Source organism: Salmo salar, chromosome ssa18, assembly GCF_905237065.1.
Source record: "Salmo salar chromosome ssa18, Ssal_v3.1, whole genome shotgun sequence".
NCBI classification, from domain to species: Eukaryota; Metazoa; Chordata; class Actinopteri; order Salmoniformes; family Salmonidae; genus Salmo; species Salmo salar.
In genome coordinates, this window is record NC_059459.1 from 14,063,789 (window position 1) to 14,083,458 (window position 19,670).

The 19,670-nt window shown below is 45.8% G+C and overlaps 1 protein-coding gene across 2 annotated transcripts; it reads right to left on the reverse strand.

The window, feature by feature from the left end:
- Positions 1–4,250: 4,250 nt before the first annotated feature.
- LOC106576703 (synaptopodin 2-like protein) lies at positions 4,251–17,752 on the reverse strand. Of its 2 annotated transcripts, none has more exons than XM_014154019.2 (4): positions 17,414–17,752; positions 15,784–15,935; positions 14,662–15,404; positions 4,251–9,107 (listed from the first exon to the last, which is right to left on the reverse strand). In XM_014154019.2, the coding sequence occupies exons 1-4, from the start codon at positions 17,513–17,515 to the stop codon at positions 6,376–6,378; spliced, it is 3,729 nt and encodes a 1,242-aa protein (XP_014009494.2). In that variant the 5' UTR covers positions 17,516–17,752; the 3' UTR covers positions 4,251–6,375. The 2 variants fall into 2 exon arrangements, with proteins under 2 accessions (XP_014009494.2, XP_014009495.2); XM_014154020.2 differs by having other exon boundaries at positions 17,396–17,528.
- Between the last annotated feature and the right edge of the window lie 1,918 nt (positions 17,753–19,670).

Sequence of the window (19,670 nt, forward strand, 5' to 3'; positions counted from 1 at the left end):
TGCAAGATAGTCCGGGTAACCATTCATGAACTATTTAGCAGCCTTATGGCCATTTAGCAGTCTTATGTCTTGGGAGTAGAAGCCGTTTCAGAACCTGTTGTTCCGAGAGCCGATGCTCCGGTACCGTTTGCCAGACAGTAGCTGAGTGAACAGTCTATGGCTTGGGTGGCTGGAGTCTTTGGCATTGTTTCGGCCTTCCTCTGACACCGCCTGATATAAGGTTCAGGGATGGCAGGGAGCTTGGCCCCAGTGATGTACTGGGTTGTTCGCACCACCATCTGTAGCGCTTTGCGGTAGAGGGTTGTGTATTTGCCATACCAAGCGGTGATGCAGCCAGTAAAGATGCTCTCGATGGTGCAACTGTAGAACTTTGACGATCCGAGGGCCCATGCCAAATCTTTTCAGCCTCCTGAGGGGAAAAGGCTCTGCCGTGCCCTCTTCACAACTTTGAGGGTGTGCGTGGACCATGTTAAGTTCTTAGTGATGTGGATGCCAAGGAACTTGAAGCTCTCAACCCACTCCACTACAGCCCCGTCAATGTGGACGGAGGCGTGTTCTCCCCTCTTTCTCCTGTAGTCCACTATCAGCTCATTGGTCTTAAGTTTGTTATCATGGCACCACACTGCTAAGTCTCTGACCTCCCCCCTGTAGGCTGTCTCATCGCAGTCTGTGATCAGGCCTACCACCATCATGTTGTCAGCAAACTTTATGGCGTTGGATTCGTGCAAGACCACGTAGTCGTGGAGGGGACAAAGGACACACCCTTGAGGGGCCCCAGTGTTTGAGGGTCAGCGTGGTGTTGTTGCCTACCCTCACCACCTGGGGCCAACCCGTCAGGAAGTCCAGGATCCAGTTACAGAGGAAGGTGTTCAGTCCCAGGGTCCCTATCTTGGTGATGAGCTTGGAGGGGACTATGGTGTTGAATGAGCTGGAACAGCATTTCCTCTCTTGTCCATGTGGGAGAGGACAGTGTGAAGTGCAATTGAAATTGTGTCATCTATGGATCTGTTGGAGCGGTATGCAAATTGGAGTGGGTCCAGGGTGTTTGGGATGATGGTGTTGATGTGTCACAACCAGCCTTTCAAAGCAGATGTGAGTGCTAAATGATAGTAATTTAGTCAGGTTACCTTGGAGCTCTTGGGAAAAGGGACAATGCTGGTCAGCTTGAAACATGTTGGGATTACAAGACTGGGACAAGGAGAGATTGAAAATGTCAGTGAAGACACTTGCCATCTGGTCTGGGCATGTTTTAAGAACGCGCTATAGTATTCCATCTGGCCTGGTGGCTTTGCGAGTGTTAACCTGTTTAAAAGTTATACTCACATCGGCCGTGGAGAGCGAGATCACACATCCGAAACAGGGACTTTCACGCAAGTTGTAATCCTCGAAACCAGCATAAAAGCCATTTTGTTTGGGAATTCTGCATCGCTGGGCATCTCACGGCTGGGTTTCCCTTTGTAATTCGTTATCGTCTGCAAGCCCTGCCACGTACGACGGAGCTGGTGTATTAGGATTCCACCTTCTTCTTATATTGTCCTTGCGCATGTTTGATGTCTTGTCGGTCCATGTCCCCTTTCTTGTAAATGGTAGTTCTAGTCTTTAGCACAGCGCGGATATTGCCTGTAATCCATGGTTTTTGGTTTGGATACGTTCATATGGTCACTGTGGGAACGACGTCGTCTATGTGCCTTTTGATGAAGCCCGTGACTGATGTGATAAACGCCTCAATGCTATTGGATGAATCCCCGAACATATGCCAGTCTGTACTGGCAAAACAGTCTTGTAGCCTCGCGTCTGCTTTATCGGACCACCAGTTCGTAAAAATGAATCATTGATATATTGGATTTACGTCTCCATTTCAACCAAAAATCTAAGTTAAAGAATAGGACTAAGTCTAACTTTCATTTTTGGTTGATATGGAGACGTGAATCCAACATATCAGTTAATTTGTAGACAAACTGGAATTAAGGCAGACTAAATCAGTGGCACATATCTAAGCAGAAGATAAATCACCTTCAAATGTTGATATTTGGCTGCGTTGACAACCAAACAAAATTCAATATCACTTTTGAAGTGCAAGAAATGGTCTATCAAACTTATCGACAAGTTAACAAATTATATGTTGGATTCATGTCTCCAACTAAACCAAAAAATACAATTCAAAGAATGTGATTAAGCCAGTGGCTCAGATGGAATTCTCTCCTTTATATGTTGATATTTGGTTGCATTGTCAACCAAACATAATTCATAATTTCTGTTATACAGTAAATAGCCCAAAGTTAAGGCTATTTTACACACCAATATAACGTTCAACCTTATTAAAATGAGTAACATCCATGGACACAGTGAGGTTACTGTAACTATACATTTCTTTATGTAATCATATAAAGCGTGCATATTCAAGATAGCATGCATAGGTCACTGCAGGTCTGTGGACAACCTTAAATGACATTGATCACTCGCACCATGTACTTTTAGTGTAATCTCAACTCCAACCCAGGTCATTTGGTTCTGCTATTAGATGAAGCACAGTGATAACATATGCATCTGTTGTATAAATAAACAAACACATATTCCCATTTGAACTTGGCTGTGCTTTTAATTGGTTGAAAGCACAGTTAAGACATTTAGGTGACAACTAAACCAAAAATCAGACATTGTTTTTCCATTGGAATTTGGTTGTGATTTAAGATGGTTCAATGTAAAGCGATAACACATTGGAAATTCATCAAACTTTTGGCTGTCTTTTTGAGTGGGCGAATAAAGGTTGGAATCTCATATATCAATGTCTCAAACAAATACTACGCAATTATCCACGTTGAAATTACATGATGTGCCCAGTTGGCCGGCTGCTATTTCATAGAACTATTTCATTTAGAATTTGTAAAAAAGGCATCAGTTTTAGAATATTCTTTTTCTTTGTAGTCCTGTTTAGCTGTTTACATCAAAAAGTTATATCAAATGTGTATATAACAAACATTTCCAGGGTTGACTGCCATGGTGAAAAAACTGCCATGGTGAAAAAACATCTAAACATTTTGACCAGTACGGCTCACAGGATGACAAAACTTTTCATTTTGGTGGCGTTGGCCAATTCACTGACACAATAACTAGGTTTTGAAGCATGGATTAAATGTTTTTGAGTGAGTTACTACATTTTGCAGACATGCAGTAGAGTTGTGAAGTCCCATAAAACACTTGTGACAGTTGCACTTACAGTTTAGAGAATGTTAAGACTGTTTCAAAAAATGAACCAAAGGATTGAGAAACTGTAACATGTCTTCATTGTATTCAGTTGGTAAGTAGCTGCATGTTTGTTACCTTTCGCTATTGAAAAAGACAGACATAATTCATTTGACCAAATATTTAGGAAGAGGTCATTTAAATGGACCACATGGAAAAAGTGGTAATCAACTGAAAACCAAGTCAAAATAATGTTTTGTGTTGTAGGTTTCATGATGCTTGTATCTAAAACAAAGGAAATCATTTTACGATTGTTCTATACATCAGCTGGGTTCTCAGTAAGCTTCAATAGGAGGTCTTAAACCTGACATAAAAGTGTGTCCTTGTAGCTGTGTGGGCTAATATAGTCCACATGTTTGCCTTGGGATAGCATGAGCTAATGGCTGAGCCAATGGCAAGTTGAGGAAAATGAAGTGTTTTCTTCCCAGGCGTAATGCAAGGCACTATCGCTGGGATATGAGGTAACAACAGGTCCTGGCCTATGTTAAAAGTGTTTTAAAAAGTACGTTTGTTAGGTGTGTGTGCCTGTGTTAAAAGATGCATACAATTATTAAAAGACAAAAAAAGCGATTGTGTTAAATTGTGTTTGGGAAATAAAGATAGACATGGTTTTAAAAAGGTAGTGGTAATATTTCATTCCGAACAGAAATTTGTAGGCGGCTCAACTTACCCCATACCGGGGGTAAGTTGTGCCAAGAGACCACATTTTTTGGGACAAACTATGTTTTCAAAACTGTAATGTTTACATGAATTCTGATTAATTCCAGGGATGCACATCCTGAAATATATGTATATATCTTTGTTAGAAAGAATGGCTCAACTTACCCCACTCTCTCCTAATTGAATTAGAGAAATATTGGCATTGTCTTTGCATGTAGCCTACTATCCCTGTTCATAGACTGGTTTTCTCTAGTACAAAAATATTGTGTATGTGAGAATTTCAGTGTCACTCAGTGCTTTTTAATGACGGGGGGCCAGTGTGGAATCAGAGGATTCAGACAATTGGATAAATGTTTAAGTATTTTTATTCCTCTAAAATGAACACATCTCTTAGTCAGTAAAAAGCTCATACTGCCCTCCTTTATTGCAGCTTCATTAACAGACATTTTCACACTCACTCTTTTATATAGATGTATCCAGGATAAATGTTTTTTTGTTTTTTTACACACCGAGACCACTATGCACAACATATCACATACTTTAAAACCCATAATGACATAAATACAGATAGCCTAAGTTAGGTTCAATTAGATTAATAAATTAGAAAAACAACAAAAAATAACAATGATTTACCAGTGTCAGAAAGGTAAGTCATGAACCCTGTCAGTGAATGGGGGTCGTATCCATATCCAAAAGCCTGTATATATTTACAGTTAATTACCATCAGCTGTTTTCATTGTTAGAAGAACATGAACGGTTATGGTTTCGTTCATGATCGGGTTCATTATGTGTCATCTCTGCCATTTTAATACACTACCTGATCACCTCCATGTCTCAGAGAGGCACCGGTGGAGTCTGTTCTGTTCTCTCTCTACCCTCCTCCCTTACTAGGCCTCAGAACCAGGCGTTCCTGGTCACTCTCGTCTACTTTCTAAAGGCTGTGGGAAATCCTTGACAAATATCCACAACTGAAGTTTCTCTCTCATGGTACACCGTGACATATCTCCCCTCCTCTAAATTAGAGGCTAACATGCCAGTGAGGACCTTGGTTCATAACCGACACCCCTCTAAATCATTTGGCAGGGACCGTATGTCCCTGCTTCTTCAATATCCACAGCCCATCTCATGTCTTTAACATTTCTGTTGCCGGTGCCTCCCTGTTTCTCTATATGACAAATCAGATTCAGTCACAAAAAATGTACATCTGTCATCAGTGTGATTTGTTTTAATACAACGTGAGTGGTGACATGGACGCCAGACATTCAGAAAGGGCACACTAGTCTGGGAAGGGCTGGGTTGCTGTGCTCATCCAATTCGGTTGGCTGTCCAATCAGCTCCGCAAATAGGCAGTGACTGGCTACAAAAACACCTGTTAACTACAAGCCCCGCCAAATCAGATAGCATTTCTCACTGACCACTGGGAGCCAGGGATCTGGTGCCACCAACACAAACACTCAGGATGGAGCGAGGTCTAACTTACAGTATCATCCACCACCTCTGATCTTCCGAGGTGGGCTTCAGCAGACTGGAAGGGAGCCCCAGCCCTAGAACCATTAACAATTTGACATTGCCTTTGCAAAATGAAAAAGGAGCAAGGACCTCTGCTGGAGAGCCCAGAATTAATGAGAGAAGTATGTCAAGGGTTTCTTCTGAGTGAAGCATCATCGCGCTTGACACTCGTCTGATGGTGCTCCCATTGAATCAGCTCGGACCCCCCTGTGTTCACCACTCTCTGTGTTAGCCTCACCTCCCCCTCCTCTGTCCTCTCATCAGAGACAGGGAAGACTCAGGGCCTCAGCGATCCTCCTGTGGTAATTTTTAGTGAACGGTCGGTTGCTACGCAAAATGATATTCACCACTTCATTTCATTTCAGAAATCCTACATGTCAACATTTCAAGTTTCAAAGAATAATTCAGTACAGGCTCTCTCACTCCCATGGCGATTGAAACAGTATTTAGCTGACTGTGTAGAAAGATAAGCCCTACAAAAACCTCCTCCAGGACAGGCGTACAGTGGATATACTACTGTGTATTTTGGGACATGTCTGGGCCAAATTAGTTGAAAGACAAACCAGACAAACGCAGGTCAGCAACAGTATGTGTGACAAGCAAGCGAATCTACGACTGCAATCACATGGAGGACCATGATTTGAAGTTGATCATAGCACTTTGTGACGTTGACAGCAAAGGACCTCTATTGCACAAACAAAAAGGTGGAAAATAATAATAATAATAATCAAATGAATGGAAACACATTTCTGAGTTTCACCAATCAAACATTCGTTTAGTGAGGGTTTCAAATCCTTACAATGAAAGAGACTTCATACATTTGTGAAAACGTATTTGTTGGGCTCTGAACAAACTCATTGATCAGTTTTTGACCACTTTAATACTCTGTTGTTTTGCAGATATCTATCTTTCTTTATAGGGCTGGGATGTGTCCAGTTCTCAGACAGGGTCTCCCACTCCCGTTCACATGGCACTTGGTCTCCACACACGCGGCTGGACGCCCACCTTGGTGGCGATGAAGCGGGGTTTGGGTGCCTGCATGGCATTTGCCCTGAAAGGAGGGGGGAGGTTTGCAAGGAAACTCAGATCAGGGGCACTCTGAAACTGCTTAGCACCTTGGAGCCCACTGTAAGACACCCCAGGATAGGGTGACGGGTGGGGGATGGGGTTGGGGACTGGGGTGGCATTGATTCTGGGCAGCCCGGGCAGGCCCCCTGAATAGGTAGGAGCAAGGGCGGGATGTGGGGCAGAGACCGGGGCTGGGGAAAAGACAGGGGCAGGGGGTGGGGAGAGAGGAGCAGGGGTTGGGGAGATCATGTCGGAGTGGGTCAGGCGCTCTCCCAGCGTTGTGGCTGAACGAGGAGCGATCACGGTGGGGGCCAAACACCGGGCTGACATGGGCGTGGGTGTTGAGAAGCGTTTGATCTCGTACACACGGGCCGCCTTGACTGGGATCTGTCTGGGAGGAGTCATGGTGCTGCCCACCATGGTAGTATATCCTCCCTGCTGCTGCCTCTGGTCCTGGTATGAGGGCATTGCCGACAGGTTGGCAACGCTACCCCCGAACATAGCTGAGTTAAGCTGGTAAGGCTGCCTTCTCATGAAATCCAGAGCTTTGATTCCCTCCCTATGAGAGGCTATCCCCCCTCTGCTTCCCCAGCTCCTCCTGTCAGACCTGCCTGTATCTCTCTGTGGCCCCACAGGGCAGGAGGGGGCTAGCAACGGGTTGTAACCAATGGGCGGGGGGGCACGGATGTTGGGGGATAACTTCCACTGTGAGTTGATATTGGGGTTGGGGGCATACTGGGACTCGGCCCCTGGGTGGGTAACCTCCTGCTGGTAGGGCGTCTCTAGTGGGGTGTCTACCACAAACCGGTCCATGCGACTCTGCCTGCGGGCAAACAGCTGAGCCCCCTTCCCCTCCGCCTGGGGAATCTGAGGGGACTCGTGGATGACCCTGGGTTTGGGGGCCACCGGTGGAGGCATCCTGCCCCGGCCGGCTTCAGCACCCTGGTCTTCCTCTGTGCCTGACTCAAAGCCCATCATACTCCCTGAGTTGCTTCCGTAGTGGGGCCTGTCATCCAGGTTCTGCACCATGTTCAGCAGGGCAGGGTTGGGAGAGTTCTTCTTCTCATCAGGGACGCGGAACATGGGCCTCCTGCCGCTGCGCCGACGAGCCTCCTGGAGGTAACCGGTACGACCACCAGGGAGAGGTGGGACCTTGGACATGGGGGATGTGGGTACAGCTGCAGGGGCTGTGGGGGGTGGGAGTGGGACAACTGAGACTGAAGCTTGGGGCATGTGGGCAAAAGAAACTTGAGGTTGGGGTATGGGGTCAAATGACACTGGAGCTGGGGATGATTGGGCCACTGAGACTGGGGCTTGAGGTATGGGAGCACCTGAGAATGGCGATGGGGGTGGAATTGAGGGTACATTGGCAAACAATACTGGGGGTGGTGGTACGGAGGCAAACGAGACTGGAGGTGGGGGTATGGAGCCACCTGAGAATTGTGCTGGGGGTGGAGGTATGGCTGTGAAGGAAGCCTGTGGAACAGAGAGCATGGGTGGTTCTGCCAGGCTCTCCACAGAGAAGGCAGGACGGGGATGAGTGGCCGGTGCTGAGGAGGGGGTGGAGAACGGTCCTCCGGACACAGAGGACGAGGGAGAGAAGAAGGAAGGACAACCACTTGCAGGCAGCTCTGATGTGGTGGAGAAGGGAGGTCCTACAATTGACACAGAGGTTGCTGGGCGCTGGGCCCTTTTGGTGACAACAGGGCGGAACACAACAGGAGCGGTGGCGGCTCGGTTAGTCACAAACCCTGGGTTGAAGGGGCGGGCGGTTCTGTTGACCACAGAGCTGGAGGAGAGTTCTGGCAGTGGTGTTTGGGGCGGAGGCATGGTTGAGATGGACACTTGGCCGGTGATTGGTTTGGGTGCCACAGTCGGGGGTGACATTACCACACTAGCTGTGCTCACTGCAGAGTAGGCTACGTCTCCGTTAGCCATACTGTAGGCAGTAGGAGCAGCTGGGGCCGGTGCCATAGGCCTCTCTGCCACAGACGGAGTCTCCTCCTGGAAGGCTACAGGGGGCGGTGGTGCCACAGGTTTCTGAGGTTGGTACATCTGTGGTTGTGTCTCTGGCTGGGGCTGGCTCTGTGCATATGGCTGAGGCTGCTCCTGGATCTGTGGTTGGTTCGGTGGTTGGGTCTTTATCTGAGGCTGGGGCGGCACCTGAGGCTGGGTGGCAGCCACCTTCTTGGCATGCTCGGCCGCCCTCTTCCTTTGCTGCTCAAACAGCTGGGCGCCCTTCCCAGAGATGTCACTCAGGCCGGGACTGGGGGCATCTTCTGTCCCATCCCCTCGCTCTCCCCCTGCGGTCGCCCTCTTCTCCAGTGCATCCAAGTAGTCACTGTCCCAGGTGGTGTCGGGGGCGGCTGAGAAGCCATCCTCATCAAACTCCGACTCGCTTCCTGGGAAAAGACCATCTTCCTCCTGGGAATCTTGCTGCATGTCCTCGTCCACGCTGCCGAAGCTGGTCAGCGTGTACTTCTTGGAGCGCTGCCGCCGCTTCTTGAACATCAGCACACCCTTGGAGTGGGGGTTGGGAGCGTCTGTCAGAAGGGAGGCGATAGACCGGCACTTGGTTCTGGCCTCCTTCACCTGTTTGTCTTGAACCGTGTCACCCCGGTTCAGTTCTGTAGGGGTCAAAGAGCATGTTTTAGTGTGGGTACGTCTGTAGAAACACCTTTACTGTTTCCATAACATCTCGGTTGTGGTCATTTCCATTTTAATTAGGTCAAAGTCCTTTTTTTAAAGCTCAATGGAACTAATTTTCAATTCTTGAATAGGAGTTACAATTCATCTGAACAACTGCACCTAACATAATATACACAAAAAGATCACAGGATAGTATTTTCATGTAGTGAGTTCTTAGTCCACGTAAAGCGACACAGGGTGGTCATAATTTCTGCAAGCTATTTAAAATATGATGAAAACAACATGACTGTTAATGCATTGCCAAAAGTAAAGGGGGATTTTTTTTAACAGTGTAAAAAGATCCAGATATAACCTTTAAATGGAGAACTCATCATGACCGCCAACAGCTAACCTCCTACAATTCTACACATTTTGCCATGAGGCAGAGAGAAAAATTTGCAGTTTTACAGCTAATCTCACGCTATTCTACACATTTTGCCATAGATTATGACGTGCTCATATGCTATCTGGGGAGGGGGGGGGACAACCTCCAGGGGAAGAGGGTGTGTGGTACTCCAGTGACAACCATCCATCTTCTAGCATGCTACCAGAGCACATCCAAAAAAATGTCTGGCAAGCCACAGGATTTTTACATTTACCAAGGTGAAGTTCCCAGCTATTAACCTAATAGCATAGATTTGAAGAAAAGTCCCATCTTGTAGGCAAACTTCAAGCAGACGTTGTACATTTGCACAAACTTGTTATAGTTTTAGACAGATATGATCCCAATGTGCCCAACTATGTAAGGAGTTGTTATTTCATTTGTCATTGGCAGTGTCCCTGAAGAGGACATGTGAACCTCTAATTAGGGACACTCAGGGATTTATGGCATTTTATTTATTTAAACTTCTTAAAACAGCAACGTCCTCAAATAGCCTCAGCTCTCCCTCTCTGGGAGTTTATGACTGTGACAGGTGGTATATTTGGTATATACACTACAGTTCAAACATTTGGGGTCACTTAGAAATGTCCTTGTTTTTGAAAGGAAAGCACCTTTTTTGTCCATTAAAATAACATAAAATTGATCAGAAATACAGTGTAGAGATTATTAATGTTGTAAATGACTGTTGTAGGTGGAAACGGCAGATTTTATTATGGAATATCTACATAGGCATACAGAGGCCCATTATCAGCAACCATCACTCCTGTGTTCCAATGGCATGTTGTGTTAGCTAATTCAAGTTTATCATTTTAAAAGGCTAACTTGATCATTAGAAAACCCTTTTGCAATTATGTTAGCACAGCTGAAAACTTTTGTGCTAATTAAAGAAGCAATAAAACTGGCCTTTTTTAGACTAGTTGAGTATCTGGATCATCAGCATTTGTGGGTTCGATTACAAGCTCAAAATGGCCAGAAACAAAGAACTTTCTTCCGAAACTCGTTAGTCTATTCTTGTTCTGAGAAATGAAGGCTATTCCATGTGAGAAATTGCCAAGAAACGGAAGATCTTGTACAACGCTGTGTACTACTCCCTTCACAGAACAGTGCAAACTGGCTCTAACCAGAATAGAAAGAGGAGTGAGAGGGCCCGGTGCACAACTGAACAAGAGGACAAGTACATTAGAGTGTCTAGTTTGAGAAACAGATGCCTCACAAGTGCTCAACTGGCAGCTTCATTAAATAGTACCCGCAAAACACCGGTCTCAAGGTCAACAGTGAAGAGCCGACTCCGGGATGCTGGCCTTCTAGACAGAGCTCCTCTGTCCAGTGTCTGTGTTCTTTTGCCCATCTTAATCTTTTATTTTTATTGGTCAGTCTGAGATATGGCTTTCACTTTGCAACTCTGCCTAGATTCTTCAAAATAGCCACCCTTTGCCTTGATGACAGCTTTGCACACTCTTGGCATTCTCTCAACCAGCTTCATGAGGAAGTCACCTGGAATGGATTTCAATTAACAGGTGTGCCATGTTAAAAGTTAATTTGTGGAATTTGTGGAATTTCTTTCCTTCTAAATGCGTTTGAGCCAATCAGTTGTGTAGTGACAAGTTAGGGTTGATATATACAGAAGAAAGCCCTATTTGGTAAAAGACCAAGTCCATATTATGACAAGAACAGCTCAAGTAAGCAAAGAGAAATGACAGTCCATCATTACTTTAAGACATGAAGGTCAGTCAATCTGAAAAATGTGAAGAACTTTGAAAGCTTCTTCAAGTGCAGTCGCAAAACCATCAAGCGCTATGATGAAACTGTCTCTCATGAGAACCGCCACAGGAAAGGAAGACCCAGAGTTACCTCTGCTGCAGAACATGAGTTCATTAGAGTTACCAGCCTCAGAAATTGCAGCCCAAATAAATGCTTCACAGAGTTCAAGTAACAGACACATTTCAACATGAACTGTTCAGAGGAGAATGCGTGAATCAGGCCTTCATGGTCGAATTGCTGCCAAGAAATCACTACTAAAGGACACCAATAGGAAGAAGAGACTTGCGAAGAAACACGAGCAATGGACATTAGACCGGTGGAAATCTGTCCTTTGGTTTGATGAGTCCAAATTTGAGATTTTTTGGTTCCAACCCTGTGTCTTTGTGAGATGCAGAGTAGGTGAACGGATGATCTCCGCATGTGTGGTTCCCTACCGTGAAGCATGGAGGAGGAGGTGTGATGGTGTAGGGGTGCTTTGCTGGTGACACTGTCTGTGATTTATTTAGAACTCAAGGCACACTTAACCAGCATGGCTACCACAGCATTATGCAGCGATACGCCATCCCATCTAGTTTGCGCTTAGCGGGACTATCATTTGTTTTTCAACAGGACAATGACCCAACACACCTACAGGCTGTGAAAGGGCTATTTGGCAAAGAAGGAGAGTGATGGAGTGCTGCATCAGATGACCTGGCCTTGATAATCACCCGACCTCAACCCAATTGAGATGGTTTGGGATGAGTTGGACCGCAGAGTGAAGGAAAAGCAGCCAACAAGTGCTCAGCATATATGGGAACTCCTTCAAGACTGTTGGAAAAGCATTCCAGGTGAAGCTGGTTGAGAGAATGCCAAGAGTCTGCAAAGCTGTCATCAAGGCAAAGGGTGCCTACTTGAAGAATCTCAAATATAAAATCTATTTTGATTTGATAACACTTTTTTGGTTACTACATGATTCATGTGTTATTTTATAGTTTTGATGTCTTCACTGTTCTTCTACAATGTAGAAAATAGTAAAAATAAAGAAAAACCCTTGAATGAGTAGGTATGTCCAAACTTTTGACTGGTACTGTATATATTTTGGCTGTTAGCCCAGGTCACTGGTCCAATCATCAGCTGCCTGTTAGCTCTGACAGACTGATCACAGCAGAGGGCACTCCGCCTTACTATTATTAACTATTGGTGTATTGGTGTCTAAACCATCTGACCATAGGCAGCACGTGTGTATTTTGCCTATTGATATGTGTATGAGTGGAATGATATCATATTTTGTTTACTCTAGATACAGTTTTAAATGTGTCTTATTTATACCTGTAAATGGTTATTGTACGTTTTTCTTAAATGTGTCCTTGTTTTTGTTGCAATCTTAGCGAGATGTAGCAAGACATGAACATGAGAGGGGAATATAGTGGAAGAGAAGGACAGAGTGATATATAAAGGTGGTCAAAGAGGGAAAGTGAGAGGGGGGAGAAGGACTGCTACTTGATATCAGATAGCAGCTGCTTGGAGATGCCTTTCCCAGTTCATGCATGCAGTGCTCGGGTTAGCGGACCACTGAACTAGGGGACAAATATAGCCCTTGTTCTACGTAGAAGGGACTGCCTCTGTCCTCTTAAAGGGGCCCTTTTCAGACTAATGCTGTCTCATGAGGAATACTCTGCCTTTACCTGAGAGGACACCTATGAGAATAAACTTTGATTTGATTTGAGAAGCTACTTAAACCATCTCATTATCTTAATGTCATTTTTTAAATATGATTTACACTGAACAAAAATGTAAACGCAACATGCAACAATTTCTAAGATTTTACTGAGTTACAGTTCATATAAGGAAATCAAATCACGAGGCCCTAATCTATGGATTTCACATGACTGGGAATAGAGAAATGCATCTGTTGGTCACAGATACCTCAAAAAAGGGTAAGGACGTGGATCAGAAAACCAGTCAGTATCTGGTGTGACCACCATTTGCCTCATGCAGCGCGATACATCTCCTACGCATAGAGTTGATCAGGCTGTTGATTGTGGCCTGTGGAATGTTGTCCCACTCCTCTTCAATGGCTGTGTGAAGTTGCTGGATATTTGCAGGAACTGGAACATGCTGTCATACACGTCAATCCAGAGCATTCCAAACAGGCTCAATGGGTGACATGTCTGGTGAGTATGCAGGCCATGGAAGAACTGGGACATTTTCAGCTTCCAGGAATTGTGTACAGAATCTTGCGACACGGGGCCGTGCATTGTCATGCTGTAACATGAAGCGATGGCGGCGGATGAATGTCACGACAATGGGCCTCAGGATCACGTCACGGTATCTCTGTGCTTTCAAATTGCCATTGATAAAATGCAATTGTGTTCATTGTCCCTAGCTTGTGCCTGCCCATACCATAACCCCACGGCCACCATGGGGCACTCTGTTCACAACATTGACATCAGCAAACCGCTCGCCCACACGACACCATACATGCTGTCTGCCTTCTGCCCGGTACAGTTGAAACCGGGATTCATCCGTGAAAGCACACTTCTCCAGCGTGCCAGTGGCCAGCGAAGGTGAGCATTTGTCCACTGAAGTCGGTTATGACACCGAACTGCAGTCAGGTCAAGACCCTGGTGAAGACCAAGAGCACGCAGATGAGCTTCCCTGAGATGGTTTCTGACAGTTTGTGTAGAGATTCTTCAGCTGTGCAAACCCACAGTTTCATCAGCTCTCCGGGTGGCTGGTCTCAGATGATCCTGCAGGTGAAGAAGATGGATCTGGAGGTCCTGGACTGGCATGGTTAAAACATGGTCTGTGGTTGTGATGTACTGCCAAATTCTCTAAAACGACGTTGGAGTGGGCTTATGGTAGAGAAATTAACATTCAATTGTTTGGCAACAGCTGTGGTGGACATTCCTACAGTCAGCATACCAATTGCACGCTCCCTCAAAACTTGAGACATCTGTGGCATTGTGTTGTGTGACAAAACTGCCCATTTTAGAGTGGCCTTTTATTGTCCCCAGCACAAGGTGCAGCTCTGTAATGATCATGCTGTTTAATGAGCTTCCTGATATGCCACACCTGCCAGGTGGATGGTTTATCTTTGCAAAGGATAATTACTCACTAACAGGGATGTAAACAAATTTGTGCACAACATTTGAGAGAAATAAGCTTTTTGTGTGTATTGAACATTTCTGGGATCTTTTATTTCAGCTAATGAAACATGGGACCAACAATTTACATGTTGCGTTTATATTTTTGTTCAGTATAAATAACTCACAACATGCAATGCCAGCCTCAACTAGCCATTACATGACTAATTATTTGTACAGTAACACATCTCACATCACCTTATAGGGTATGATTACGATACTCACTGGCTTGCTTGGCCTTGTCCATGTAGGTGACACTGAGCTGCTCATCCACAGGGGTGTCTATGGGCCCCACCATGGGCACCAACTGCCTGCGGGAGCTCAGCTGCATGGCCTCCTTGGCCCTCTCGGGGGAAACCAGTGGGACCACGTTGGAGGGCTCCTGGAAGCCACTGTCCTCCTCCGCCACTCCGTCCCGTCCTGGGCCCTGGTCCTCAACAGAGGAGATGATGGAGGAGGTCTCTGTGGAGGTCTGGGAGGACCACATCCCTGGAGGGGGCTGGTAAATCACCTCCTTGCGGGCCACCCCCGGCAAGCCTTCCCCCGCTCCTCGGCCATCCATTAGCCCGTGGTCCTGGAGCCCTGGGTAGAGCCGGCCATCTGGGGCGCTGTCATAGCCGCTAAACTCTGAGGTCTCCCCTCCCTCCTGAGAGGCTCTGCCAGAGGCTTTGCCGGGTAAGTTGCTGGGACTTCTGCGCTTCTGCCTCCTCTGCCTCTCGTGGGCTGCCACATCTGCGTCGCTGTCTGTCTCCCCGTAGTAGGCCTCACTGCCTGGGGGCGAGGTGAGGCCGCTGCGCCCCATGGGGGACAGGACAGAGGACCTGCCATGGGGGACCTCCCTGACAGCTGCTATGTGGTGGGGTCTGGAGGAGGGGGACATGGCACGCAGGGCGGCTCGGTACTCCTTGTCAATGCGGGGGGACGGGGCGCGGGTCAACAGCACCACAGACTGGAAGCCTGCCGGTGCCCTGTGGGAGCAAATTAACAATTGTTGGGCATACTGCTCTGGCTTATGCTATTTGCATAAAATGGGGTGGCAGGTAGCCTGGCGGTTAGAGCATTGGGCCAGTAACTGAAAGGTTGCTGGATCGAATCCCCGAGCTGACAAGGTAAAAATCTGTTGTTCTGCCCCTGAACAAGGCAGTTTACCCATTATTCCCTGGCAGGCTGTGATTGTAAATAAGAATTTGTTGTTAACTGACTTGCCTAGTTAAATAAAGGTTAAACTAATAAAATAATGATGGAGTAGGACTTAATGCTAATATAACAGGTAAAACAATGTGTTAACATCAGGATTTTTATGCATAAAGGTCTACACATCAATGGCGATTGTAATTGCTCTCTGACCTCTTGACCCGGATGTGTAATATTCCTGGGGAGCTGTCGATTATGGTCATGGCCTGGGAGTGGGACAGACTTCCACATGGCTGCTCGTTGATGGACACCAGCTCATCGCCCTCCCGCAGTCCTGCTCTGCACGCCTTACTGCGCTTACGCACCTACACCAGCAGAGAGAGACAAAATATCACCCACAGTAAACAATATAAGATAGGTTTGCCAACAGCACTCAATGCCATACTCTATCTCTCTCTCTCTATCTCACTCTCTCTAACGAGCTCTCTCTCTATCTATTTATCTCTCTGTCATCTCTCCTTCATTCTGAAAAGTGATATTGGATGGAGAACATGACAAAGCAGCTCTTGATGTCTTGTCTTGATGACTTGCCCTGACAGCTTGGACGTGCTGCAGACATTTCCCACAAGCTGTGGCTGAAGTGAAGCCCTCTTACCCACTTCAGCAGCGAAATGCCAGCCAGCACCTCTCCTCCCCCATGCACTCTCCCACTATTTGTGCCCAGGCTCAACCCATAGTTGTGTTGATGCAACCTATGAGATTTTAAGAGAGTGTACATGTTGAAGCTACATGATCTGTAAGGATTTCTTACTCTGGTAGAAGCTTTACACATCAAGGGTTATATAGATGTGTGTGAGGATAGAGGAATTTATATTTGTTTTGAAGGGGTTCTTTAACCCTTTGGATCTCAACTAGCATTGGGAAAGATTATAACCCTGACAATTTCTTCACTGGGCTGAAACACACACTTTGGTGAGCCACCTCTTAACCCAGAATAGCCTGTTTGAAAAGCGGTTTTGCTCAGTCAACACTCTGTGTGTGTGTGTGTGTGTGTGTGTGTGTGTGTGTGTGTGTGTGTGTGTGTGTGTGTGTGTGTGTGTGTGTGTGTGTGTGTGTGTGTGTGTGTGTGTGTGTGTGTGTGTGTGTGTGTGTGTGTGTGTGTGTGTGTCCATACTATATGTACTAAAATCCCCTATACAGAAAAGGAGAGAAATACTTTGGTAATGGGGAAATGCAATGGGGGAATGCATAGGCAGTTGGATTTCCAAGGTGTGAAACTGATATCCTGTATGTATCTATGACAGCTTTGCTGAACTGGATATCCTCTTATGAAGAGGTGTAGCGACTGACTGAGAACCCTGACTGAGAACCAGCCATTCAGAAACGAGAGAGATCAAATGAGGAAATTCTGCAGATGATTATCCGATCTGTCCGACATCTGTGCAATCACGTACCAAATGCTTTAAGAAAACAGTACTTCACGTGTATGTTTTTTCTCATGTCATTCCACATAGCATGAAATGATGTGTGCCTTGCTACATGCACTCCAAACAGGAGAAGTTTAAAGTTCTACAGCTCTATCAATCCCTCCAATGTCTCCACACGAGACCCATTCTAGAACAAACACATGACTCATGCTCAGGCCTCTCGGCCCCTGCCCATGATTGCAGCCGATATTCCATCTGAACCACGTTCACAACCCTTTATAACCCATTAATTCCAGACCCAATATATTGTAGAATGGACTGTCATAGACATAGACACTTATCATTCAGAATGTCCCTCTTACCATATCCCCTGTCCCTTGAACGTTTTACCATCCTACCTTTCACTGAAGCCATACCTTGGCCACCTGAAGTGGTTTCTGGTGCTCTGCGCCCCCCTGGAGACGAAAGCCCCATGGTGCTCCACCAGACAAGGTGATTATAACCTCTTCTGCCACCATTATTGTGTGATACGTTCTCCTTTTTTTGTGTTTCTGTCCGTTTGTCTGTCTTTTTATCTTTCTGGGGGGCCCTCAGTGCGTTTACTCCATAGTTGTCAGGGCCCCCTCAGAGAGCTCTGTCCGCTCTCCTTCAGCTATAATGTCATGGAGTTGACTTCTCTCAGCCCACTACTCTGGCACCTGGGCACGCACACATACACACACTCTTTCAATGACACACACACATGCCCACCCACACCCTAAGTATGGGCACTGCTGATAGGGTTGCAGGCTGGGGGAGCTGAAATAGAGAGAGGTGGGGGGAGAAAGAGAGAGGGAGAGAGAGAGAGAGAGAGAGAGAGAGAGAGAGAGAGAGAGAGAGAGAGAAAGAAAGGGGGAGAGTGAGAGAGAGAGAAAGAGGGGGGTAGAGAGAGAGAAAAAGAGGGGGGAGAGAGAGAAAGCAAGAGAGAGGGGGGGGGTAGAGAGAGAGAAAAGGAGGGGGGGGAGAGAAAGCAAGAGAGAGTGGGGTAGGTGGAAAAGAAGAGGAGGTGGTTAAAGACCTGTGTCTGCTTACACAGTGGAATGCTGGCCTGAGTGATTGAGAGGAGGGTTTAATTGCACACTTGTCCTGTCACTCAGACAGCGGAGTTGTCAAGAGGTTGTTGATAGCCACTCCAAAAATAAGGTCCTACCTCCAGTGTGTTGTCCATGCACCTCTAAACCGGTGTAAGACTAGAATGGTGGGTGGGGATCCACTTTTGTAGTGGGTCATGGCTGATTCCTTTGGGGTTGTCACTTCATTAATCAGTCAATCACATTTGATTATAACACTTTTTGCAAAATCATTAGTCGCAAGATATTTGTGGTTAGGTCCTGGATAGAAACTGTCATCCGTTCAGGGTCCATATTAGGACACCCTCAGTTTCAGCAGGAGTTGTACATCTGGTTGACTTTTTGGATCACAAAAACTCAACCACTGACAATACACTACTTTGTTTGTGACACTTTCCCTGGGGGGTAGATAACGTCCCTCATGTATCATAGCAACAGGTGGACATGCACTACCGTTCAAAAGTTTGGGGTCACTTAAAAATGTTCTTGTTTTTGAAAGGAAAGCACTTTTTTGTCCATTAAAATAACATCAAATTGATCAGAAATACAGGGTAGACAGTGTTGTTAATGTTCTAAATGACTGTTGTAGCTGGAAACGGCAGATTTTTTATGGAATATCTACATAGGTGTCACGCCCAGACCTTAGAGAGCCTTTTTATTTCTCTATTTGGTTAGGTCAGGGTGTGATTTGGATGGGCATTCTAGTTGTTCTATTTCTTTGTTTGCCGGGTATGGTTCCCAATCAGAGGCAGCTGTCTATCGTTGTCTCTGATTGGGGATCATACTTAGGCAGCCTTTTTCCCACCTATGTTTGTGGGATCTTGTTTTTGGTACTGTGCTGTATTGCCCTAATGAACGTTACGTTTTCGTTTTGTATTGATTTATTTTGGTTTTGGTGTTGTTCTAAATAAGTAAGATGTACGCTTACCACGCTGCACCTTGGTCTAATTCTTCAATCAACAAACGTAGCAATAGGTGTACAGAGGCCCATTATCAGCAACCATCACTTCTGTGTTCCAATGGCACGTTCTGTTAGCTAATTCAATTCTTGAATTTTAAAAGGCCAGCATCCCGGAGTCACCACTTCACTGTTGATGTTGAGACTGGTGTTTTGCGGGTACTATTTAATGAAGCTGCCAGTTGAGGACTTCTGAGGCATCTGTTTCTCAAACTAGACACTCTAATGTACTTGTCCTCTTGCTCAGTTGTGCACCGGGGCCTCCCACTCCTCTTTTTATTCTGGTTAGAGCCGGTTTGCGCTTGTTCTGTGATGGGAGTAGTACACAGTGTTGTACAAGATCTTCCGTTTCTTGGCAATTTCTCACATGGAATAGCCTTCATTTCTCAGAACAAGAATAGACTGCCGAGTTTCAGAAGAAAGGTCTTTGTTTCTGGCAATTTTGAGACTAATCAAACCCACAAATGCTGATGATCCAGATACTCAACTAGTCTAAAGCCCAGTTTTATTGCTTCTTTAATCAGGACTGCAGTTTTCAGCTGTGCTAACATAATTGCAAAATGGTTTTCTAATGATCAATTAGCCTTTTAAAATGATAAACTTGGA

What these genes read in the sequence shown, in the direction of transcription:
- LOC106576703 (XM_014154019.2), bottom strand. Translation starts at nt 17,515, where the DNA reads ATGGTGGCAGAAGAGGTTATAATCACCTTGTCTGGTGGAGCACCATGG. An exon ending in AACCACTTCAGGTGGCCAAG is followed by an intron (nt 15,936 to 17,413) that starts GTATGGCTTCAG and finishes CTGCTGGTGTAG; the next exon opens with GTGCGTAAGCGCAGTAAGGC. An exon ending in GGACAAGGCCAAGCAAGCCA is followed by an intron (nt 9,108 to 14,661) that starts GTGAGTATCGTA and finishes TGACCCCTACAG; the next exon opens with AACTGAACCGGGGTGACACG.